The 24490-nt window shown below is 52.8% G+C and overlaps 10 protein-coding genes across 10 annotated transcripts; 2 read left to right on the top strand and 8 right to left on the bottom strand.

Annotated features, from left to right (window-relative positions):
• Positions 1–2342: 2342 nt before the first annotated feature.
• BJX68DRAFT_261106 (uncharacterized protein) lies at positions 2343–2711 on the bottom strand (the record flags this gene model as incomplete). The annotated part of the gene is made up of 1 exon (XM_071044085.1): positions 2343–2711. One exon carries the CDS (start codon positions 2709–2711, stop codon positions 2343–2345), a length of 369 nt encoding a protein of 122 aa, XP_070904828.1.
• Positions 2712–3199: 488 nt separating this feature from the next.
• BJX68DRAFT_261105 (uncharacterized protein) lies at positions 3200–4429 on the bottom strand (the record flags this gene model as incomplete). Its single annotated transcript, XM_071044084.1, has 1 exon — positions 3200–4429. One exon carries the CDS (start codon positions 4427–4429, stop codon positions 3200–3202), a length of 1230 nt encoding a protein of 409 aa, XP_070904827.1.
• Positions 4430–7588: 3159 nt separating this feature from the next.
• On the bottom strand, positions 7589–8717 carry BJX68DRAFT_224333 (RTA1 domain-containing protein). Its single transcript, XM_071038251.1, has 3 exons — positions 8505–8717; positions 8200–8442; positions 7589–8139 (listed from the first exon to the last, which is right to left on the bottom strand). The coding sequence occupies exons 1-3, from the start codon at positions 8662–8664 to the stop codon at positions 7673–7675; spliced, it is 870 nt and encodes a 289-aa protein (XP_070904826.1). The 5' UTR covers positions 8665–8717; the 3' UTR covers positions 7589–7672.
• A 322-nt stretch (positions 8718–9039) lies between these two features.
• On the bottom strand, positions 9040–13394 carry BJX68DRAFT_224331 (ankyrin repeat-containing domain protein). Its single transcript, XM_071038250.1, has 2 exons — positions 13264–13394; positions 9040–13211 (listed from the first exon to the last, which is right to left on the bottom strand). Exon 2 carries the CDS (start codon positions 12776–12778, stop codon positions 9407–9409), a length of 3372 nt encoding a protein of 1123 aa, XP_070904825.1. The 5' UTR covers positions 12779–13211; positions 13264–13394; the 3' UTR covers positions 9040–9406.
• Positions 13395–15181: 1787 nt separating this feature from the next.
• On the bottom strand, positions 15182–16999 carry BJX68DRAFT_275533 (serine hydrolase domain-containing protein; the record flags this gene model as incomplete). The annotated part of the gene is made up of 1 exon (XM_071047869.1): positions 15182–16999. The coding sequence occupies exon 1, from the start codon at positions 16982–16984 to the stop codon at positions 15182–15184; it is 1803 nt and encodes a 600-aa protein (XP_070904824.1). The 5' UTR covers positions 16985–16999.
• Positions 17000–18822: 1823 nt separating this feature from the next.
• On the bottom strand, positions 18823–20097 carry BJX68DRAFT_261101 (uncharacterized protein; the record flags this gene model as incomplete). The annotated part of the gene is made up of 1 exon (XM_071044083.1): positions 18823–20097. One exon carries the CDS (start codon positions 20095–20097, stop codon positions 18823–18825), a length of 1275 nt encoding a protein of 424 aa, XP_070904823.1.
• Positions 20098–20581: 484 nt separating this feature from the next.
• On the bottom strand, positions 20582–20945 carry BJX68DRAFT_224328 (uncharacterized protein; the record flags this gene model as incomplete). The annotated part of the gene is made up of 2 exons (XM_071038249.1): positions 20582–20692; positions 20789–20945. The coding sequence occupies 2 exons, from the start codon at positions 20943–20945 to the stop codon at positions 20676–20678; spliced, it is 174 nt and encodes a 57-aa protein (XP_070904822.1). The 3' UTR covers positions 20582–20675.
• Positions 20946–21219: 274 nt separating this feature from the next.
• On the top strand, positions 21220–21842 carry BJX68DRAFT_261100 (PLAC8 family protein; the record flags this gene model as incomplete). Its single annotated transcript, XM_071044082.1, has 3 exons — positions 21220–21406; positions 21458–21549; positions 21603–21842. The coding sequence occupies 3 exons, from the start codon at positions 21220–21222 to the stop codon at positions 21840–21842; spliced, it is 519 nt and encodes a 172-aa protein (XP_070904821.1).
• A 133-nt stretch (positions 21843–21975) lies between these two features.
• On the top strand, positions 21976–23311 carry BJX68DRAFT_224327 (Zn(II)2Cys6 transcription factor). Its single transcript, XM_071038248.1, has one exon. The coding sequence runs from the start codon at positions 21998–22000 to the stop codon at positions 22631–22633; it is 636 nt and encodes a 211-aa protein (XP_070904820.1). The 5' UTR covers positions 21976–21997; the 3' UTR covers positions 22634–23311.
• Positions 23312–23753: 442 nt separating this feature from the next.
• Positions 23754–24460, bottom strand: BJX68DRAFT_224326 (uncharacterized protein). The gene is made up of 2 exons (XM_071038247.1): positions 24117–24460; positions 23754–24044 (listed from the first exon to the last, which is right to left on the bottom strand). The coding sequence occupies exons 1-2, from the start codon at positions 24336–24338 to the stop codon at positions 24000–24002; spliced, it is 267 nt and encodes an 88-aa protein (XP_070904819.1). The 5' UTR covers positions 24339–24460; the 3' UTR covers positions 23754–23999.
• Between the last annotated feature and the right edge of the window lie 30 nt (positions 24461–24490).

The raw sequence follows: 24490 nt of genomic DNA, 5'->3' as shown, positions 1-24490 counted from the left end.
CAATTACTATCCCGGATGACCACAGGCGAATGGCTGCGGATGGGCGTTTCTAATGTCTCAGTGCCCACGCTGTTCTATATCAACTGCATTATAGATCCTCTGGTGATGAAATGATGTTACCGAATGCCTGTCTGGGTTAGACCCGAGGATGGACTAATGTAGTCGGTTGATGTGCATTTAGCACCGCCATATAATTTAAAACTTATACTATACTTCGCATGGGGTTCAATATTATGAGGCGGCCGTAAGAGAAAACGGATTTGGTACTGTTCTGACGTCGTGTCCGTTGTCGGGCAGCGACCAGCAGCAGGGTGCGAGCGTGGTCTGCGTCCATCCTTGCTCCCAAGACCTCACACGCATGCTACCACGCCGTCAGGTGCGCCATGTAATACAGCAGGGTGGGCTCGCGCAGCTGGCCAGGTGCATTGTGCGTGGTGACCTATTCCTGATCATCTCGGCTTGCAGAAATCTAAGCCTCCTATCTTTATTGACCACATGCCGCAACTCTTTACAGAAAATTATTATTAGTACTAGTAGTATTTGAGTTTGGCTCGCCCGCACTGGGCACTCAATACGCGTCCACCAACTAAGGACCAAAAGCAGCGAGCTATAGGAGATAGTCCACGTCGGGGGAAAGAAGACCACTCTACAGACTTCTGCGCTGGACAGGGAAGACGCGGACATGATGTCCGAAGTTGGAAGGATGGAGGTCTGTCTTTTCAAATCGGAGAGACAGCTGCAAGTGGTGGAGTAAGACCAAACCACGTAGAGCAGTGCCACCACTGATATCCGTGGATAATGGATTTGCGTTGCTCTGTGTCACCATGCTGGCGCGGCTTTGGCGACCAGCATACTGAAAAGTTTTGCCATAAGTCGGAGATGGATTTGAGACAATAACTTTCCAGGAATGTGACCAGTCAATTTGCGCTTCACGCTACTAGACGGTTTCCATTTGGTCTAGACTATGGTACCGCGCCAACGCAGAGCGCCTTAACCAGGTGAGTCGATGGCCTCGTTCTACCATGAGGCAGTGGTATGTTCGTTGGGAAATCGTGCTTTGGACGGCTCAAACAAGAGGGGATCTGCAGCATGCAATCATACATAATTCTGAGAACCCTTGAAGGCGGAAGAATCCAAACTGTACCTCTGACTCATGTGCCTAGATGCAGAATCAGAATGTATGGTATTGAGGCATGGTGATAATAGCTATTTGTTTAAATACGGCATTCTCATCAGGAGTATTGCCCCAGGCCGCATGATTAGGAGCTGAGTGCGTCTCCAAGATCTGTTAGAGGAGGTGGTAGCTCTAATTATAGTAATCAAACTAGGCTGCGCATGCCTGGATTGATTTCAGCGGAGGAAAATAGTATTTGGCAAATGGGTATTTCTCATATTTCCTTGTCTGATAACTATTACTCTAACAAAACCTCCCGAGACATGATGTCTTCGCAGCCCTTTGGCTTGGAGAAACTCAGTAGCAGCTCTTCCCCTCCATCTCTGGCTAATTTGACAATATGCTTTGTCTGGAAGCCGGATACTAGGGCTAGGGACAATTCACCTCTACGGTCCCCCTTCCATCCACGATAGCTATGCTATCACGCATAGTTCGCATGTTAAACCGGCGTGAATGACTATTTTTCAGCCACCAAAACCTCGACATCGCGAGTACCTAATATTACCACCAAGGGGTTTCTCAGCCATGGACAACACGAAGATCTAAGATGTCCAGGCGAGTATCCAAGACAAGCTTTTCCCGCTTCAAAACCTCCATCTGATTCACATGACTCTGCAGATACTCTTCTCGACCCTCACCGGCGCCCTCATCCTCAAAACTCCATCGTTAGCCCAGTGAAGTGACTAGGAGTCGCACCTTAACATCCGGAGACGGCCGGTAAGCCCTACGTCAGATCCACGGAGGCCTCAACCGGCTCCTCGGCGGGGCGCGACTCACGGCATGCTCTAGATAATGCCACACTGCCGCATGTCGAGGTGTTTGATCTCGTGGTGTACCCTCTCGGGTGTACCTCGGACGGAGGCCTCCAATGCGCGCAACGTGGCCGTTAATAAATGTGCTGGCAACGGTGATGGGTGAGCAATCACGCCGGCTGCAGTCTCTCGTCTGTTTCAGTTTTGTCTTTCCGGCAGGCGTCATACCCCAGATAGGAGTACACACCTGCGATACCAAATTCGTGTATCCCCCACTTGAGACGCGCCAATACGCCAATGAGCAGACCGGCAGCCCCGCCAACGGACAGTGGGTTCGGGGGGAGAGGCTCATGGCGGGCATAGGGGTCCCCGTCGCCCCTCGCTTCGATGTGGAAAACGCGGCAATTGGGCAGGCCCTAAATGATTACCCGGAGACGCGCAGTGGCAGGCTGCGCGGTGACGGGTGTACAATCAAGAGCCCGCCGCCACATGATATTCCGTCCGATCTCATGGTTGTTGTCGTGTCCTCCGCTACACAATTTCTTGACGGACCGGGCGAGAGAATCGTCGTTGACGATTCTTTCGAGCTTGGTGAAACTCCGCTCAGAGAGGTCCGTTTCCAAACCACCAAACCGAAAGCGTGCCCAGGCCGGAGTTGCGGTGTGGTAGAGGTATTTGCAGGTCAGGCGGAGGGCCCTCCGTTCGGCGAATAAGCAGTTGGCAATTTGGTCGATGAGCTCGGGTGGGAGGTCCAGGATGGTGATGGTAGTATGTTCGTTGGTCATTTTGAATGATTCTGCTAGGACTGATTTGTGGAAACTGGTCCTGGTTCGTAGCGGTGGTTGTGTTGAGGGGTAATATCTCGGGATTGAGGTCGTCACTTTGCAAACGGACGTTGACTATTTATAAACCAAGACACACAATGACACCACAGTTGGTAAAGGAGCCTTTGAGAGGATAAAGAGCGCTTTGTTGTTATTAGACCTACAAGGCTCTTTAGGGTCGACAATGCCCCCTCTGGAGAAACTGCAAAGTCACCATATGTGTTGATTGAAGGCCTGAGAAATATACATTCAGACGGTACTCGCCAAAGGACGATCTGTATAAGTAGTAGAACCATTTTCAGACAAACAGACTGCAAAAGGGAAGGGTCTGTGAAGACTCAATAGATTTCAGCTAATGATACAGCCTCTGCTAAAAGTAAAAAAAAACAAGTAACCATCAATATCCTACGCCACAAGAGATTCAAACCATCGCCCAGTAGTAGAAGTGTTTATGCATGGCCTGCGATTTTGTCAAGCACAGCCTTCATACTTGGAGCCTTACACAACTCCCCCTCCCCAAAAGGCCCGTCGCAGTAAAAATAATTCGCCTGTTGGCCGTCCTCACCAGGAAACTTAAAGTACGATGAGGTCGATTCCCCACCACCACGGAGACCGGAGAAATCCACCAACTCAAGGCGCAAGAGGCTGGTAGCGAGACACTTGAAGATAGTGGGCCAGTCTGGTCCGGCTGGGTCGAGCCCGAGATCCCAGAGGTCGAGGTACTTCAGTGTTCTACTGTGAGGCCGGATGAACTCGAGCAGGGATGCGCCGTCGATATCGGGGACCTCGTTGAGCTCAAGCTCCTGCAGCTGGAAGGGCATCGGAGTCGCGAAAAGGCGAGATACTGTATCACTCCCGGTGTCTCCGAAGCTGATGCCCAGTTTTCGCATCTTTGGCGCATGTAGGAGCATGTCCAACAGGAAGTTGTCGGGGCACGGGTGTTCTGCCGCAAACTCTAGTACCTCGAGGTTGGAGTATAGGCACCAGAACTGGGGAAGACCTCCGGGGGCGTCGAGCAGCGCCCTCGATTCTGATCGGTCAGACGGAAAAAACACTTGCAATTCCTTCAGTTGGCGGTTAACTCGCAGCAGAATGCCCAAGACGATGGATACCGTGTCACCAAAGTCGGGTGGGCGACCGAATCTCCTCTCACTGTCAGTCGGCGGGGCCACTGCCGACAAATAAAATGACTGGCAATTAGAAAATCGCCGGAGAATATCTTCCAACTGTCGCTCGTTTGGCTGCAGAGGCAGGATTAGGCCAGTGGATTCTTCCCACATCCAGGGACGCTGCGTCCCATCAGGTGTCTTATCACTAGAAGGGCCTGCATCATTCGAGCACACCACGAGTTTTCTCACATAGGGAGCCCTCCATGGGTCTTGAGCGACCTCTTCGAGTTGAGCCAATGATTTGGCTGAGAGGTCGGTGATGAGCTCTCCGACGGCCTTCCGTGCGTACGCACTCCAGGTGCTTGTGTACAGGTACCGACAGGCTAGACGGCAGAGGCCATGCTCTTTCAAGGGCAGCGACCGCGCAATCTGATCCAGTAGCTCTGGTGGAAGGTCAAGAATCGACGTTGTTTGGCTCGTATTTTCAGCCATGTTGAGTTGAGAAATTCCGTTCAGTAGCTCTGGTGCAAGGTCGAGAGTTGAGGTTGTTTTGTTCGTCGTGTTATCCATGTTTAATTTCGAATAATCTGTTTCCAAGCAGACCTTGTTTGGGCCCGGTAGAGGTATATATGAGCAGTGTACAAAGGGAATCAGACATCAAAGGTGATTAGAGAGTTGGTTTCACATCATATGGAATAATGAACTATGCAGTACGGGAGGTTTCATGTGACAGGTGTCTCCTCGAAGGTTTATATAACAATGCCCCTTGATATCATGAAAGAACTTCTAGTTTCTATGTGGTTATAATATGAGAGTCTGCAAGGTCCCCAAAGCCCTTCACAGAACCTCGAAGAGTACATGAGACACCTTGGGTCTCGAAATGGACTCAGTGCCAATGGTATGAACAAAGGCAGTTTCGTGTGAAAGACAGATTCGGTCAAGTCAGCACCCTCTTCCTCCACCTTTGCTTGCACGACAAACACCTCTAATGCCAAATCCCATATTAAAAACATTTGATTGTTCGAAAGCTCCAAGACATCTTCTGGGAGCCTGGTCTATTGCATGAATGCTGCCAGGTGTCAGACTTGACAGATTGCAGGTCGAGTGAGCACTGCTATACTGCTATGATACGACCACTACCTAGGGCAGTGTTGACTTATACTACTCTTACGACCTCTACTATGTGTGTACGATCTAGCAGCGTTCAATCAAGAGTAGGTATTATCTGAGATAACCATACCGGAAAGGTCCTGTGTCTGTTGGTTAGGTTTAGTTTCTGGAGTATAAGCCTCATCTACATGTGTCTACAAAGGCAGTGGTTCGCTCTGAGAGCATCGCGGCGTGTATGAGAAGAAAAGAACGTTATGTAGATATTGGCATTGATTTAGCAGAGCCATGACGGGCAATTTCACACAATAGAACTCAGTATAAGAGAATTTCTGCGGCCACACCAGCTTCGAACCAGCCTATACCTCCGCTATCAATATGTAAATTAACAGAAACTATGTCGACCTCCTATCTCACGACACCTGAATCAATAGCAGCACCGTTGGCAATTCTCCTGAGTGCAATATCCATCCTGGGCCCCGCGTAGCAAATGCTTTCCTCAGCCCAGGAATGCCGATCACGGGTGTTATGGGCGAGCTTGACCTGGTGCCCGCCCGTTGCATCCTCAGGTTGATCCTGCACGGCCTTGGTAAAGTCGAGGATACCGGTGTTGCCGGGGCCAGTCTGGAAGACTCCGTCCAGGCAGATATCTCGCAGGGCGGGGAATCCGCGCGGGATAGCGATGGACTCGAGGATGGGTATCCAGGATCCGTGGCTGAGACCGACGCTGCTGAATCGGATCTGGCGGGGCGTTTGCGAGTGCGTGTGGAGGGATCTGCTCAGCGACTGACTCGCGATGCCGTCCGTCCTGTAAAGCACTAGGCTCTCGAGGCGGACGGGGTATGTAGTGGTGAAGAACGACTCCAGGAGTTCGGGGACGCCCTCGAAGTGGTTGTTATAGTGAAGGTGCAGAGTCACCTTGCGCAGATTTGTCGCATATGGCAGGATGTGCAAGGGGAAGTCGATGGCCGGCAGCGTACCCTCCGGCACCACCCCAAGGTTTAGGCTCTCCAGGTTCGACCAAAGGTCCGGAGAACACGGAGATCCGACCGGGTCCATCTTGATAAAGGGCATCAATGCACTGTACGACTCACCGGTCGTGTCGAACCGGAGTTCCCTGATCTTCCTTCCAGAGTCTGCAAGAGCGGCGAGGATGATCCCCAGGACAGCTGCAATAGATGGCGCGTCAGATGACGGAGCGGAGCTCGATATGCGCTCTCTAAGCAGAAACGAAAACGAGTCGCAGTTTGGAAGGCAGCGCACGGCGTTCTGGAGCCTCTGCGACGCGTATTGCGGAACCACAGGTCGGCAAGGGCTCATTAAAGTACCAGAGCTTCTCACGGCGATCCTTGAGGCGAAGCAGGTCGACAAAATGTAGTTCCCTCACGTATACCGCGCGTCCCGCATCCGCGGCGATCCATTCAAGATGCTTGAGGGATTTGGGACTGAGGGTTGTCTTTGTGATGCGCAACGCCTCGGTGTAGTATGAATGGATCGTGCCCGAGTAGAGATACCGACAGGCGAGACGTAGAGATCCGTGCTCGGCTAGCGGGATACCGGAACAGACCTCGTCTAGCAGCTCGGGCGGGAGGTCGAGAAACAAGACTGTACTGCACGGAACTGTCCATATGTTCCCACGGATCAGGTGAATCTGTAGTTGGTTGTGCTGGTGTTGACTTGTGGCCCGACCCATGTGCGTGGTAATACTCCCAGTCCGAGGAATCAGACTGCTAGTAAGTCAGCCACGTCGACGAGTTGATATCGTCGGAAGTGTCTCCTATAGAGAGTGCCTGGATGCGATTGGCCAGACTTGACATGGGATCCTCCAGCACAGCTGTGGAAGGCATTCTGAATTTTGATCGTAGAGGGAGTTGTGGAACTTGGGGGTCGCGCGAATGTCAGGAACTTTCGAGTTGAGAGAAATTGAATAGATAAATGAATATGACAGTACAGATGGTCTAGGAAGACCATCCACGTTATACCAGTCTTATGTGAAAGGCAACGATAGCAATCCTTTGACTTTAATGTCAAAGGAATTAAAAGCGGCCTCCATAGAACCATGCCACGAAACGTTTTAGGTTTGAATGCACTTTCATATTCTCTTTATAACCGCCACACTGTCTCGAAGCCATAGAACAGGGCATGTCTCCTCATCAAAAGGAACAATGAGGTCAAGCTTATAGAACCCTACCCTTCATCAGGATGCGCTTCCAGCTCGAGGGCTTGATTCCTATTAACGCACCTCAAGACTCACTCTTCGATTGTTGCCAGTTATACCATTCTTACGGATAGTTTTGATGTTGATCGATAGATACATACATTCCAAGCCGACTACAAAGCGATGGGGGCCGATATGGCAAGCAACTCGATTTCCTGTTTCGGATTGGAGCATCACAGCCGCTTTGATAAATCAAATGGAATCCGGTATCTCTAAGTCAGAGATCCAAGGATGCTCCGCATAGTATCTGTAAAGGTGGCCATTTTTGATCATCCAATGTTTAGTATCTATATTTCGCTATCTTGCAGAACAGATCACAGCATTTAACAACAAATCCAGACTCGCTCAAACCCAATAAACCCGATGCAAAAAAAAAAAAAGAAAAAGAAAAAGTTACAATCCATCCGAAACACACAGTAACCCCAGTACACCCCTCCAACCCCCCACAACCCAGTCCCCAGCTGAACCATGGCCCGTATCTGACATCCCTACCTCAACGGCACATTCTCAAAATCCCCACGGGGGATATACCCGCCCTTCCCATCCCTTATAACAAAACACGGATGCCACAGATTCATAACAACCATCACAACAAACATGGGCAGTGTATCAAAGATGTATATAAACGCCTCGTGCGTCATAAGGAAGCCTCCATACCCATCTATAAACTCGACGAGGCGGAAGACCGAGCGGATCAATATCAGCGCGGAGACCGTGTACAGCGCGATGAGAAGAGTGATCCAGTTCTTTGCGAGGAGAGTGCGGGGTGTGAGGGTCCAGTGGAGGGAGGTCTCGCGGGATTGAGCGGTGGGCGAGGTATTGATTCGCTTGTGGAAGATTATGCTTGTTATGAGAAAGAAGGTGAAGAAGAGGACTTGGATTATCAGCGCGACGATTGTGAGGTTTTCGCCGAGGGTTCGGGTGTCCGGGTCGTCGCCGGACATGAGGCCGCCGGCTGTGTCTTGTTAGTATCTTTCTAGGTGGATTGGGTGTAATGAAGGCGTCTGCGTAATACCTCCGCACTGCATAAGGAAAGAAACAACGTCGCCCGCGACGAAGATCTTGGTCATCCAGTTGACCCGCACGATGCTGTGGTGTTCGGCACCGAGGAAGACCATCAACCGGCCGAGAACCATGTATATAGACGCAGCGTAGAGGGCAGGCGCGAGGAGGATAAGGACGGTTTGCAGGGCGTAGAGTGGAATCGAGTCGGTGTTTCCATTGCTCAGGCAGCGCATCAGGTAGCCGATGATTTGGACTGGAGGGTTAGTTATTTAATCACGTCTCGTGTGGGGAGGCTAGGTGGGAGAGATGGCATACAGATACCGCCGATAAAGAACGGGATAAAGTAAAACGCCCTCGCTCTGAAGACTTGCCAACCGTGGTATGCTGTCGTTGCGCCGAAGAGAAGGATGAAGATGACGCCGGCGGCGATGGAGGGCTCGTAGCCGTAGATGTTGTTTGAATCGTCTGAAGCCATGTCTTCTGTTCAACTCTTCTGTTGGTGATTGCAGTGGTCATCTTGAAGACGAGCTCACGCCCAATGCTTATATATACCCCATCCTCACTTTCCACTGTTGACATGATTAAGAAAAGCACAGCCCCGCCAAGCCGCCATCTCGGTGCCTAAATCCATCCAACGAAACAAATCTTTCGCGCTCTCGCTTTCGTTTTCGCTTGATTTAGCGCGCTCCACTCCCGCTGCACATTTCGTATTCGCCTTTCTCGGACCGAGCTGAGGCTGCTTAGCATTGGTCAGCGAATCTCTGACAGACCCTGGCGTGTCTCGGATTTTGCTTGTCTGGATTCCGATGTGCCCCTGAATTATGCTCTCTCGTCTGTTGGCGCCGGCGACGCCGCTGGGATGGTTCTGAATGTTGTTGCCTGGGTCTGGATTGTGGGCGAGATGAAGAGTTAAAAATAAGACTCTTGCTGCAAGCTTCGTATCTCCTGGGGTTCTATCTCGATTTGATTGGCGTTGGTGAAATAAGCGTGACAACCCATATCCAATTTTTGCCTTGCCTTGCTCATGGCCTCTTTCCGTCTCACCTCTGCTGTCAAACAGCGTCACCCAGACAACAGACTGGTGCTCTTGCCAAAGACGACCAGCTCATCTGAGGCCCGTCACTGTTCGATCAAGTCCAGAAACAGGTTTTCACCGCCTCTCCAGGTTTCCTGTCACTATCCTGTTGCCTTGGATACCACCACCGACAGGGTCCCAATCAACCACTATAGTTATCATTTCTCGCCTCCTGCGCCGCCCTCTCACCCTCCCTCAACGCATCCCACAACCCGGGAAACTCTTTGAACATCAACACATCCCGCATCTTAAACTGGCCAATAACCCCATTCACCATCTCACCGCGCTCAACAAGCCACTGCGCAATCGTCAACCGATCCTTATCCAGCGCCTGCCCCTTCCGCGCATAGAACGTCCCCGTATCCAGCGCCAGATGGAGAGCCGTTGGACCGTGCGCTGGTATGGAGAAGTATTGCTGTCCGCAATATGTGCTGGCGCGGATGCTCACGCCCATGTCTAGAAGGATCTTCACGAGGTCGGCGTCTCCGGCCATCACGGCGAGGTGCAGTGGTGTGCCGGCCCATGGATTGCCCTCGTATAAGCCTGTTGGCTTGTAGTTGGGGTTGTTCCACTGCACCGTTGGTGTGTGGACATTGGCTCCCGCCTTTACCAGAGCCAAGGCAAGGTCGGTGTGGCCAGCGTAACAGGCGTTGTGCAGGGCGGTCCAGCCATATTTGTCCGTTGCTGCAACATTTGCGCCGTAGGCGAGTAAAGTGCAAACGAGCTCGCTGCGTCCCTTGTACGCGGCATCACAGAGGATCGGGCCGGTTTTCCACCCGTCTGGCATTTTTGTGTTTGGGTCCATCCCGTATGCGAGGAGGTGCTCGACCATCTCGACGTTATTTTCGCGAACCGCACAGTGCAGGACATTCAAGCTGATATCGTTGGGCTTTGCTAGTGCCTCGAGCCAAAAGCTTTTGTCGGGAGCAGGAGCAGCAATGCTCGACAGTGAAGATTCGTCACCTGAGGAGAAGAGCAGGGCTTTCAGCGCCCCGGCTTGTTGCGCGAAGGCTGCGCAGTGCACAGGGAGCCAGCCCTTTGCGTCTGCGACGTCTGCGCGAGCGCCGGAGGACAGCAGTGCTTCTATCAGCCGGACGTTGCCAGTCTCTGCAGCCAGATGAAGGAGGGTGCGTCCTTCCGAATTCACATTGTCAAGAGCCTCTGCCCTCTGCAGTCCGCGACACACACGGAGGAAATTTCCTTCAGTCTCCGGATCGATCTCTCTGAGCCCTTCTGTCCAGTGATGTTGGTTCTCGACGTTTTTGGCCCAGTCAATAAGGTCGTGAAGCACCTGCTCATCTCCGTATAACGCAGCGGTGAGTATCGGATCGAATGTCTTTTCTGACGGCGCAAGAATATTCGCCCCCAGGCTCACAAATCTGGGCAATGCCCTGTGCGATTCGGTTACCCCAGATGCTGCGATAAGTGCCGTGAGTGGTGTATCGCCCACCTGTGACCGGTGGTCTATGTTTGCCCCCGCACCAACAACTTTGCCTAGTATCTTATCGAAGAGCGCGTGGCGATCATCAGGCCTGTATCCATCTTGGCATTTCTCAATAAAGGCTGACACCACGTCAGAGACGAGTGATTCTGGTGGCTTGACTCCGTGGTCAAGGAGGAGGTCGACGACATTGACGTCGAGGTCTTGGGCAGCCGCCGCCAGTATCGGTCCCAATTCCATCGCCTTGGGAATTTGGGCGCCGAATTCGTAGAATATCATAGCGACGCGCCATCGTTTATTTTTCAGCGCGATGTGCATCGGCGTGCGGCCGTTTGCTAGCTCTTCGTCTGAGGGATGACTCGAGTCTCCTAAATCGACATTTTTTCTCCGCACCCCCTGCCGACCAATTGCTGGTGTATTGAGACGATTCCGGGTTGCGTCATAAGGGTCTGGACCGAGGATGAGCTTGACGGTTTCTTGGAGATCAGTCTCTAAGAGATACTTTTCCTGGCATGTTGCAAGGATATGAATAGGCAGACGTCCGTCTTGCTCGGCAGTGTCCAAGGGAGACCCTGCATCAATGAGTAACCTGATCAGAGCCGGATATGGTCGCATCACCGCGTAATGCAGCGCCGTCATCCCCGACGAATCCTGCAAGCTAGGATCTGCGCCTCGGGAGAGCAGAAGACGAGCTATATTTACAGCAAGTTCCGATTTAGGCTTGAACAAGCTAAATCCGCAAGCCTGTATCAAAGGCGTCGAGCCATTCACCGTGTTGTACATGCCGCGACTCCAGAAGCTTTGGGTCTTTGTCTCATCGCGCATCGGCTGATTGACGTCCGCGCCACCGTCGATCAGGGCCTTGATTGTATCGATGAAGCCGTTAAGCACGGCTTCGTGTAATGCAGATCGACCTTGCCCATCATAATCGTTTGGTTCAGCACCGGCCTTGAGCAAGCATTCAACAAAGCGAGAATCCTCCCGACATGCCGCGATGTGAAGCGCCCCTCGATATTGCACATCCGCGCCCGCCTGGATCAGCAACTGCACGGAGGAGAGTTGCTCGTCTCTAATCGCGGAGAGTAGAAGAGCTGACTTCCATCTCACTGGGTCAGCCCGGTATCCATTAGGGCCATCCACATTATATCGGCTTAATTTCGGTACACGGTATTCCCGCCCCTGGACCTGTTCGCCTTTGGTCAGTGTCCTCCAGGGATTGACCGAGATGGGAGAATCGAATCGCGAAGATGACCAAATTGCGTTGAATTGGGCGTCTCCAACCTCGCCGCCTGGTGTCTGTAGGTGCTGGACGAGCAAGTCGAACATATTTGCGTCGTTGCCGTCCGCCGCGATCTCGAGTGGCAAGAGACTTTCGGCGAATGCCTCTACCTCTTCGACACTCATTTGGTGAAATCGCGGCTGCTCTGGCTCAGATTGCGCATGGTGCTCTAGAAGCACCTTGACACACTCGAGGTGACCGCTTGACACCGCCCAGTGCAAGGCTGTCCAGCCGAGACTGCTTCTAGCGAGGTGATCGGCGCCATGGTCCAGCAGGAGTCGTACAATACGCGAGTTTCCGTTGAAAGCAGCCCAGAACAACGGAGTCCACCCCTGGATATCCTGAGCTTTGGGTTCGGCTCCATGTCGCAGTAGCAGCTCGACCACGGGTTCGTGGTCTCTCGAGCAAGCCCAGTGGAGGGGCGTCCACTTATGCGAATCTAGAGACGAAACATCCTGTCCAGTGGCTAGAAGTTCCTCCGCCGTGTGGATGAGACCCCAATACGCAGCGATATGCAGTGCCTGCTCATCAGTTGGCATGGACTGGAAAATATCTTCAGCAAGGGATTGGTCGGAAAGTTCGACTCGATATTGGAGGGCTTGGAAGGCACTCTTCCGGAGGCCATAGTCGCGTAACAGCTTTAGAATCAGCTCCTGCAACCTTTTCTCATCGTCTGCGCCCGAGATATGGCGCCCCCAGTGTTTCGCAGCGTATTCGAAGAATGGCATCTGTCTCAGCCGCTGCGACATCTCCGTAGCAGTTTTACACGGCCTGGCTAGATGCTTCATAGTCATGTACCGCAGGCAGGTGGCGGCGATGTCAATGTTGGTCTGGGTCTCAGAGATATTTCCCGCCTTGAAGAATTCATACGCCGTAGTGTGAACAAGACCAACTGTTTTGTCAGAGGGGTCAACAACAACTAATCCGAGGCATGACCGAAGGAGGATGTCCGGATTTGGTCCATTATCAGGGTCAAATTCATCGTCATCTTCGACCGAAAATGCGCAGACGATCTCTTCAACTTTCAACCGACGAGATGCATACGTGATCCATCCAAGCAATCGTCGTGCCAAAAGGCTTCGGGTTTTCGATTGAGCGTCGATGCGGCCAAGGGTAGCTTCGAATGCTTGTTCCAGGCTCGCCTGTGGCTTCGCTATCGCTTTGCGTATCTGCTTGACCGATGAGAGTTCGAGTATATCGTCAAGCACCAATCGCGCGAGGAGGAATCTGTGGCGTGTCAGTATCAGCGAACCCCGCGATAAGGCATAGGAAGACGTACAAGCCACCGGATTTCGCCACCACATCGTCAACCAGGCTAGGTTCCTCCTCGACCTCGTCGGAGAAGTCACTATCACGGAACCGGGATTCAACATATACCTTCAAGTCTTCCGGACCGGATGATATCTCAACGTGAGTGGCCATTTTCATTTTCTTCCGGATATGGGGTAGATCTCGACTAGTCACCAGCACGCTAATCCCAGCTGAGATAAACGATGAGAAATGAGATAGAAGAGCAGTTGGGTCTCTGAGCTCATCGATTGCATCCACCAGCAAGTAGACTGGCTGTGAAAGTCCAGCAGTAGCGATAAGCTGGGCGACTTCATTGGCGTTTTGCAGTTTGCCGGGATCTTTGCATGCTTCTTTGAGGGCGGCGAGCGTTTCTGGAGATCCCTGTTCGATCATCTGACGAAGAAGAGAATGCAAGATATGAAGAGTATTCTGCTGGTCCTGCGAGGAGAAGTCACAAAAGAAAGAGACGACAGGACAGCCCGATGGCACACGCTTTCTGAGCAGATCGTCGACGACGAGAGACGCAAGGCAACTCTTTCCCACTCCCGGCGGCCCATAGCACCATAGAAAGTCCGAAGATCTGCTAAGCCACTCTTGAACGGCATCCTGTTTGAGAAACGCGGTCCCCGTACCAGGACACGGCGCTGGCCTTTGCCGCACTGCAGCATTCGATGGTGGTAGCCACGTGAGCAGAATACTCCGGTCCTGCTCCTGACTCAGTAGCGAAACCTTCTTATACGTCGCATTCCCCGTCACAAGAATGCAAGACGCGAGGAAATCCGCAAAGAGCGACCGGAATTTGTGCAACATGTCAATATGAGCCCTCCACTCCTTCTCATGAAACGGCTGCAGAAATCTCGATCTCCGCTTCTGTAGATCAAATTGAAGGCCCGAAAGCGCCTTGTAGCAGTCCATTAACGTGTCATCGCTGAGCGATGGCGGTCGCTCGGTATGGAGACCTGTCGTCTCTGCATCGTGTATCGCCTGCTCGACGCGGAAGAGCACTTCCATGAGCGCGGACACCTCTTGAAGGTACTGCTTTTGCGTCTTTGGGGCATTTTTGACGTCGCGGGCGTAATTGTAGCTGAGCTGGGCGATTTCCGTCGCGAGTTGCAGGACGGCTGCGATGTTGACTGCGACGCCCAGTGCTTCGGCCATTGTGGGGTGGGATTCTTCAGGCTCCCCCGCTTATTGTGTTGACAGATTTGTTGTTAGCGTTCAAGGTTGTTGGAAGAGAATATAGCGGCTCATTGAGGACCGAAGTCACTTCCTTATGAAATACTGTTTGATGTCCAAGCAGGCAGCTAGTGCACCCCCAGCCACAAGGGTCTTGATGATCCATGATTGGTGATGGCGTAAGCTGCAGAATATTTTGAGACGCGTGAGGCTGTGCGGTGCGAGCGCCATCTCAGCCGCTCACGTGAGGAAGGTGCGACCCAGCCTCCACTGCGGGGAGTGTTAGCCACACAGCTATGGTGTCGTGGGATATGCACTTGGATTATCAAAGGGCTTATAGGAAGTATCTAGGCTGTTCTTTAGCTATGGAATTGCCCGTGGATTGTCTAGGTCTACTGCAGATCCTTGACGATATATATTTCTCTGCGTCTTCGTTCATTAAAGTATTTGGATCGCCTGGCAGCGGTTATCCTACAAGGAGAGGTACGGAACAACAAGCTCGAATCCCTTCTCTCATACATGGAATTATTCAGTACATAGTCTAGTGCACTAGTACTGAACCTCTTCTTACTTCGAGCTTGAAAATCACCTGCAGGTTGAATCCTGGGTTCTGCTCAATCAGAGACGACGATAATGATACAAGAATAAAACATTTCATTAGCCGCTCAGGCGAGAGCCTACAGGGAAAACAAAAACACATCATATATAATGCAAGACGTAATATACAACCCCTACTCCTCCTTCTCCAACCTCACCCTCCACGCAACTGGCTCAACCCCCGTTACACGCCCCTCAGAGTCAAGCGCAAACACAAACTCCCCAAAGGCCCTATTCGCATACGTCTGGGTATCAAGCGTCAACCAATCATTGACATCATAGAGTCCCGTAAACAGCTTCAAGTTGTCACCCGGTCGAGACGGAGCGGCCGTCGGCGGCGTCGCGGCGCGGAAGGCGATCTTTTCGGGCGTAACGATTGCCGGGCGCAGACGGTATGGTTTCTTCTCCGCGCCTCCTAGGAGAGCTGGGAGGAGCGGGGAGAGGTCTGTGCCGTTGCTTATGAAGTTTGTAATCACGAGGCCGGGGACAGCGGGAGTTTTGGCTGATGCGAATGTGATTGTGGAGTTTAGGTTCGGGTCTGTGGATGTATATGTGCCCGCGTACTTGTCCTCGAGTTCGCTCGCAGCTTGCACGTTCAACGCAGGAAGAATCGTATCGACGATCTCCTGAATGAGCGCGAGCGTCAGGGAACTCCGACTCGTCTTGGAACTCGCGGCAATAACACTAAACCCGACATCGAAATCCGGCAGGAACGCAGAGATACTGCCATAGTAACCCGAATCCCCAAGCTTCGTATAGATATCCGTGACAATCCCGCTCCTGGGATCCGTGTACCGGTAGATCTCCCAGGGTGCACCGGAAGAATAGTGCAAGCTTGCGCCGTGGACGAGGGGCTTCATCCAGCGACGTGTTTGGAGTGGCGAAAGGAGCGTGGAATTTAGGACGCCGATCCCGAATTTGTTCAGGTCGTTTAGCGTCGAGAAGATCCCGCCTGAGGGGGTTGAGAGGCCGTTATCCACGCCCCAGCTGATGGCGGGGTCTCCTGCGACCACGAAGCTGGAGGATTCAGAGTCTGGTGGGATGGAGGAGTAAGATGAGGACATGTCCAGCGGGTCGAAAATGGCGTCTTGGTAGACCTCTTGCAGGGATTTCCCGGTGATGTTTGCGATCGCGATGCCGAGGAGGGTGAGGCCGTTGTTCGAGTAGGCGGGGCTGGACCAGGGGAGGAAGATGGGTGGGTTGTGTGCGACGCCCTGGGTGTATTCCTCTGGGGTGCATGTGCCCTCGAGGTTTGAGCAGCGCGATAAGTTCGAGGGGTCGGTTAGGTCGACGTATGGAAGGCCGTATGTGGCAGGATCGTATGCTGGGTTCGTGTCGTTGGTGGCGAGTCCCAGGGTGTAGGAGAGGAGGATGTCTTCAGTCCAGACCTGGCCGTAGTGGGAGACGCCTGCGAGATGGGCAGCGAGGGCACTGGGCGTAATCGCATCCCATTGCGTGTCATAAACTGGATCGAGTGTGCCAGAGCTCTCGCGGAGAGATTCGGCTAGTGCAGGCGAGAGTTCAGAGAGAGGTCGCTCCCAGTCTGCGGGCTCTAGCTCGACGAGGCCAGCAAGGACAGTGATGAGCTTGGACACGCTAGCGACGCGGTAGATGCTATCTGCATCAACCTTGTTGGTGCCATTTGTTGCATTTCGGACCTCGACAGATGTATAGTGGTATTGGAGGTCGGTGGCCCCAGAATCATGGGGAGAGAACAGACCAATTGAAAAGGTGAGATCTCTGAGTGCTGATAGAGTTGAGTTGGATCGGGTGTGCAGACTTCGCTCCAATCTCGTCGTCAAGTTCTTCCACGCACCAGCGACTGCACTCTGACTGCTGCTAATGTCCCTCGGAGGCGGATATGTTGGCGCAAGAAGGTTGGCGAAAGCGCCAGGAAGGCATACCGATGCCAAAGCGAGAGAAGTGTGTACCCGCATCGTATATGTGCTGATTGCTGAAAGATTGATCATCCCATCTGAGCTGGAGAAATCCTCCATCTTATAACTACCCAGCGAGGCAGTGACGAGTGCGGCGTCTGGAGATCCATGGCGACATGCAGAACTTGACCACGCCAACAGCCGATCGTTCCTGAGGCGCTGTTGTTCTTTTTGGCTCTGCCAGGCGCCCCTAGGCCCGATCTGAGATAATCTCCGACGCGACCTGGGGCGGTGCTGGACATCAATGGCGTGAATCGTCGATTGCTGTGCTGGGAATTGACCTCATCAGCCTGTACCGTTTGTGAAACTGAGGCAATTTCATTGGACAGCGCTGGATAGAACCCAAAGCGGTTTGGTGCCGCGACAATCCATCTGGGCACGATGCCCCACAGCCGGCCAAGACGCGGATGTTTGTTCCCCAAGGGCAGCAAGACCGGCTGAAATGGCCCCCACGTCGTCATCGAACGAAACCAGTCATTCGTGCTTGGTAGTTCACCACTTGGACTGCGTATACAAAAGGGTAGAAGGTGGTGGCTAGTGCCATTCAGGGTTGAGCAGTGCAAGCGTATGGGAAAAGAAGATACATAGTAGAGTGAAACGTGGACCTTGATGGATTAGAAGGCATCCATTCGCGGCTCGGAAATACTGTTCGTAGGCTGAGATCACGGTTCATGATCTTGAGAATCGAGATGCTACAAAAATAGGTAGCGCAGCCAAGCTCATATAACAGGCGCACATATAGCCCCCATGTTGGTGACATCACATCTGCCGGTGAGGGTGCCTAAGCGGGAGGAGCCCACGCCAGCCGATGCGATGAATTTCGTTATTACGACCTCGAAGTTGCTCGAGCTCACAGAATATTGTTGCCGATCTTGAGTGCTCTTGCCGGACAAAGCCACGTTTCGTAGTGACATGAAGCCTCAGGTCAACAAATGACATCCTGAAGGGTCTATGCATTGCGTGAGAAGGAGTAGGGCTACAGCATCTAGCCGTAGAGCCCGTAGGTTCTGTACGTTGAAGGACTCCTCCGATGCTGACGCCGAGCAGTCAACTTAGGGTAGGTGCTTGGGGGGCTCCTTCCAACTCGCAGTGGCCTCGAAACCTTCCATCCCCAGCAAGGACTCCCAGCGCACCTTTCGTTCTCGCTACACCAGTTCCATCGCGTGTGAAGCTGGCTTTCACTTTCTTTCATCCTTCTAACCTGGAGTCTTTGCAGATTTCCAGTTTAGGCACTCATCTGCGGCAGCGCCACTCAATACGGCTACGATACTTGTCATAGCAGAAGGATTAACGAGTGATGGATCATAAAAGAACCAAAGCAACAGACGACTGGACCACAAGGACTCGAGAGTGACCTGGGTTATTAGTATAATCGTCGCTCTCGCTTGTGGAACGGGCTCGGGCTTACAATTCGAGTTTTGTACTGCGCCACCCTTGACCAAGATGACCGTCACTACGTCACGCGCAACTGGATGGCTTGCCTTGCAAAATAGTCTAGATAAGACTGAAACCCTTAGGTATGAGGTTAATCCCCTATTCTCTAAAAGATTTCCGTGGAATCCGAACACTTCTTTAACTCATCTTCAATCGATATCGAAGGAACTAAAACTCAACTTGGTCCATTTTCTTTCGGAGACTTTGTGGCTACCTTGGCCACCAGGGCATCGAAGTAACGATCAAAGCAGCGAGTACTCATACGAGACATTCTACTGCCAGTTTGTGGGGCTTTAGAAAGGAGACTACCAGGTATACAACACGATTTCACTGTTGCTATTGCTGACCGGTAAACTAACCTTTGCTTTTTTTTTTTTTTTTCCTTTTGTTGACAATTTACTGGCTTACCAGTGCGCGAGATCCGCCATCTCCTCCATCACATAAACGCTGGTTGGGGCCCCCGGACCGCGAACAGCCCAACCTGATGGCTCACCAAAATTGGAAGCCTGCGTCCATCGAAACCTTGTCAGCTTGGACTTACCAGGGCGCAGTTTCCGACACGCTCCAGACACCATGATGGACTCGACCCAGCGAGGATTGGGGTCGGCGTGGTAGCAGCACTCAAAGGTCAGTTTTTCCAGCGCAGGGAAGCCGGCCGCCTTCATCGGACCAAGGATATCGGTCCAAAGCTTATGGCAGACTGTATCCCTAAACCCGAGACTCTTGAGAGTCTTTCTCTGCGTGAGGAGGAAGCCAAGAGCCTCGTCGGTGCTCTCGTAGAATATGTCCGTCTTGACGAACTGGATTTCCTCCAGGTTCAGCGAGCGTCCATTAGCTGTGAGCTCCTGCAGAATAAGGTCCGGGAGGATACTCGTGCCTATCGTTAGCTTCTTGAGATTATTTGCCGCCAGGATCATCTTGGTGGCCGGATGCCCGGCAGCACTGGGGGTACTCCCGGTGATTGTGAAGGATTGCAGGTTGGCCCACTCCTTTTGAAAACTCGCGTCGTCGAGGAACTCACCAACATTGCAGCGTCGAGGATCTGTTCCGGAGCCCTCCTCAAGCCACTTGATACTGACATCGAACGAAATGACAGGGATCTGCAAGGCATTGATAATGTGCAGGATCAATCGGCTGGCATCAATCGTTCCGAGAAGCTCGTTGTTTGGGCTCCTCAAACTCGGCAAATCCCCAAAAAGCCGGAAAGACCTAGAGTTAGGTAGCTGTCTGATCATGTCCTGCCACTTGGTGACGTTCTCTTGATCGAAGATAATCTGTCCATCAGCATCTCGCAGCCATTTGAAATAACCCCCGAGCACCGGGAAGGTAGGATCCCTGCCGTACTCCTTGACTGTGCCGGGCGCTGCCTCGAGCACGAGAGTCCTAATTCCCTGAGCGTACTCGGGATCCTGCACGCGCTTCTTCAGCCGCCTCAGCGATCCTGTTGAGAGATCAGTCCGGAAGGTCGAAAGATACTCGCGCCTGAAATGGTAGTCCGTGCATCGGGCGACATAGCTGCAGGTCCCCCGGAATGTGGAGAGTGTCAATCGATCCATACTGGTCGCAATCGCCTCGACGAGCTCGACGGGGAGCTTCTCGAAGCGCCCTGCGGCCGGGGTAAGGAGCCCGAGTTGGGCCTTGAGGTAGTGTAGGGCGCGCTGGCGCTTGGATGCAGACATGTTGAGCTGTTAGTTGGTATTTGTGAAGTGTTGGTCAAGGGTTGATGGGACAGTATACGACCGGAGACACGCTTTTATACTTGTAGACAGAAATTCAAGACGGAGTGTAGCGAGAGACCCACGGCAAAGCGTCAATGAAAGGAGACCCGAGCGTTCTTTGATCCCACCGACGAGTTTCAGCTTCATTGTTGGATGCTACTCGAGGACAGTCAGACTATGTCTTTGTTATCTGTCGGTCGAGGACCCCGCTGCACAAGATAAAGCCCTCACATAAAGATAGACAACTGATGTCCTCAAGAGACTCAAGTTACTTGATAACTCAAGTTACTTGATACATCTCGAGCTGAGACAATGTGGTCACAAACAATCCGGCGGGTAGCGCGCTTTGTCTTCTGATACTCGCATTGTCTAAAAAAAAGCCAACTTGTCCTTCCCTCGAGTTGCATACCCTTCTATACACAAGACATGAGAGCAATAGTGAAGGGTAGAAAGATGTTGGTCATGAACCATAACGAAAAATAAAACATTCAGGTAGAGTCCTAATCGTCTTGGGGGTTGTTAAACAAAGGTTGAAGGCATCAACGGGCGTGAGGGACTGAGATAAATGGAGTTGCATTAATGACGGTCCTGGTGACAAACGAACCAGAATAGAGAGTACGCCTGTATGGCAGGATTGGGGTTGGGTACATACACAGTCCTCCGATCACAATGGCCAAGCCGAACCATTTACGTGTCCTGGTGATTTTCCATGTTTGGAGCACCGTGAGAACGAGAAAGACGATTGCGCAGGCGATTGCTGCGGGTTTAGAAGGGGTGTAGGTACCGTGCGGGGTGTCTTGGGACGACATGTTGGCTGCCGCTTTGTTGGCGGAAGTAGTCTGGGGGATGCCCTTGCTGATATATATGGAAAGGTGTCATCTCCTCTCCCTGCTACAGCCTACAAGGATCCTGTCCATACCCTGTGCCAGCCGTATCTCGTATTCCGTGCTGCGTGTGGGGCAGATCCTCCTCTCCGGCCCGTCGGTTCGGGCAGCTAGAGTACAAGAAAAGGAGCAGGAACAGGGTCGCTCATTACGCCATGTCCCGAGACAGTGATATATATAGACCGTAGGGACATCTGCCATGTTAATTCAAGCCCTCTGCACGTTGCAACACTCCGTCGCCGCGATCAAACTTGCGCCAGGCTTATCGCCCAGCAGCTGGTTCGGCAAACACATGGATCGGCTCCGGCCCAAAGACCTCGAATCGGACCAAAAGATGTCTAACGAGTGGACGCACGGCTTCTGTGCTCTACCACCTTGCAGCCTCGGTATGCCTCGCACTCTTTGGAATTGAGATCCGTATAGCTAATGCTAGTGAGTCTGCGAATCCTGCCTTTGCCCCTGTCTGGTCTTTGGTCGAACGCACGAGCGATCCAAAGGAAATCTCGAGCCACAGTCTGTCAATCTTGCGGTACTTGTTGCGCCCCGTAACTAGGCCCAGGCGTGTGGCTGATGATTGAATAGTGCCTATGCTACACCGTTGGCTGCATCACCGGCTTCTTCCCTCTGATCCTCTGCATTGAACGACGGCGTATCCGCAAACAATACAACATCCAAGGAGGCGTGTGTGGGGACTGCTGGGGTTCAGCGTGCTGCGTGGGAAACGTGCTAATCCAATCGGAGCTCGAGACCATCGCAAGGACTCGGACTGCGCCTCCGCAGGCGTACCAGACTGTCGAGGGGATGAGGTATGCGGCGCAGTGATCCACGAATCCAGCGAGGCGGAAGCGTGCCGAATTATAGTAAGCAAGGGCCGGTTTTTAGGCAGTTCTATTTCGAATTCTTGATTAAATGATTTCAACTGAGTCAGTCTCCCGTACCCGGTACCCCGTACCCCGTATTTCGTTCCACTCGCCACCATGGCAGTGCAAACTCGGCGGCGGCCACACACGAAATCTCGACACGGCTGCATACGATGCAAGCAGAAGCACGTCAAGTGCGATGAAGTCCGGCCCACCTGCGGCACTTGCGTGAGGTATGTGGTCCCCTGTGCGTATCCGGCCAGACAGCCGCGTGGGCAAGCCCAAGGAGTAGACGATGCCTCTCCCGAGACCATCGCGCCTTGCTCAACCTCAAACTCGACGTCGCCTGCGCTTGGGCCGACACGGACTGGGACGGGGTCACTCTCCCTAGCGCCGACAGCAAACCACCAGCCACGATCCACGCTTACACTCTGGGAATTTGAGCTCTTGCACCACTGGATCATCAACGTCGTCGATTCCTTCGACATAAGCCCTGGCGTGCACCGGGCCTTTCGCGACCATGCTGTAACCACCACTACGCGATTCGAGTTCTTCATGCACATGATCCTCATCCTCTCGGCCCTGCATCTCGCGCTCACAAAATCGCCCAAGTTCACCGAGAAACACCGCGAGCTGATTCTAAACGGATGCTCCGACGCAATGGCTGCCTTTCAATGGAGGCCTCGAATATCAACGAGGACAACTGCGAGGAGGTCCAAGCATTCCATACCCTCGTCGCCATCTACGCGCTAGCCCCCGCGCAGTTTGACCGGAACGACAAGAGCGCAAGCGAGGAAGCCGTCGTCGACGAAATGGGGCAAATCATCGTCCTCATGAAAGCCAACCGCGTGATCAAGAATACCGCGCTCCCGATCGTCCGAGCGAAACAGACCAATCGCTGGGTAGTCGAGGAGGACATCTTTACCGATGCCGAGGGGTATCCGGGGGACAGGGAGCTCATCAACGCCGTAGCGGCCTTGCAACCGTGGATCGATACGGCCAACGATGACGAGGTCGTCTGCGGGATCAACACTCGGGCGGCGGCCATGGTCAGCGAGTTGATCTCCTATCGACTGCGGCGGAATTTCCGGCCCTTCGTCTGGGGGGATTTTGTGGACGATGAGTTTCTAGGGCTCCTGACTCGGCGCAATCCAATGGCATTGGTGATTTTGGCGCATTACGCGGTGATTCTGGATCAGTCCGGGTCGCTGTGGTGGTGCGTGAATTGGGGGGTCCGCATCGTCTCCGCCGTGGCCTCGTGCGTGCCGGACAAGTTCATTCCCGCCATTACGTTTCCTCTGCGCAGTGTGGGCTTGCCTGGACGATAGCTAGTGTAAATCGTATGATAAACCCGATGATACCCAGCTAATGTGCTTGTCCGTATTGCTTTTCCTGGTCTGCAAATGCCCCCTAGACATCAAGCATTCGGCCCTTGACCCGTGCATAGGTATACACGAGAAACTAAGCGAGGCTGGTCGGGCGCACAAAGCTCGGCAATGTGAAACAGATCGATTCTTCCGCCGGCGACCCCTGGCAAGGCTGAACCAAACCTTGGAGGGTGGTCCCGGAGGCGCAGCAATGAAAACACGCTCTTATTGGACAACCACCACTTGTTGGTATACTCCACTCCGGCCCTGGAGCCGAGATACGGGATACGGGATACGGCATACGGCGGGCATCTCAGCGCGCTGCAGCCAACCAGATTTGGAGGTAAAAGCTTGTCCTCGGACCACCTCCAGGTCGGGGTCTGCCGTGGGTAGGGCGCTTGAATTACGTTTGAATATTTGGATGAACTAGCTAATCTCTAGTGCCTGTAGAGTGGGCAAGTAAAGAAACCCCTACCTTACATTCTATCGGATGAAATGTTCAGATGCACCAACACTGGCCATGCCTATTTTTCCAGCGGACCGTCAAGTAGAAGATAGAACACACTAAGTACGTAGCATTCAATCCGCGTAGAAATGTGCGGATCGTCCAAGAGCCCTAAACTCCCTATCACGCGCCATTTAATGAGCATTCAACCACCCATAAAATCCCACCATAAGCAACAACCGATAGCTAACCATCTAATCCGTCACTATCGCTGGTGAAGAGGCTCGAGAGCGCTGACTGGGACTCTCTATTCATCGCGAAACCCCTCGTGATTCAAGCTCTCTATATCCGTCTGCAGAACACATACGACCGTTAGCTCTATTATGCCGCAAGCCACCGAACGCCACCCCTAGAAGCCACTCACCCTGGTATCAGACCGCAGTCCCCCAGCCATCCTAACATGATCCAACCGCCGTAGATTCGCCTGCCGGACACCCCGCATATAGGCCGCTTGTTCTGGCGGTATGTTGCGTCGTAAGAGGTTCTCTTCCTGGCTAAATGGTTTCAGAACGGCGGCAAGTAGGGCGACGGACGCGAGACAGCCGAGGACGATGAGAAAGACGATTAGGCCATGGCTGAGCGCCATTGTTGCTTTGTGAACGGGATTCGGGGAGGGTGGAAGTATCAAGTTTTGCAACAGTGTGTTTTCTGCCGCGGGGGCTGACTATGTAGAGTAACTATGCTGGGACGAGCTTGGTGACTGTGGACGTGCTGTACCAGAAGTCTTATATAGACTAA

The sequence above is a fragment of the Aspergillus pseudodeflectus genome, assembly GCF_044049435.1.
Source record: "Aspergillus pseudodeflectus strain CBS 756.74 chromosome Unknown BJX68scaffold_2, whole genome shotgun sequence".
In the NCBI taxonomy this organism is placed as follows: domain Eukaryota; kingdom Fungi; phylum Ascomycota; class Eurotiomycetes; order Eurotiales; family Aspergillaceae; genus Aspergillus; species Aspergillus pseudodeflectus.
This window is presented reverse-complemented; position numbering and strand designations above follow the sequence as displayed.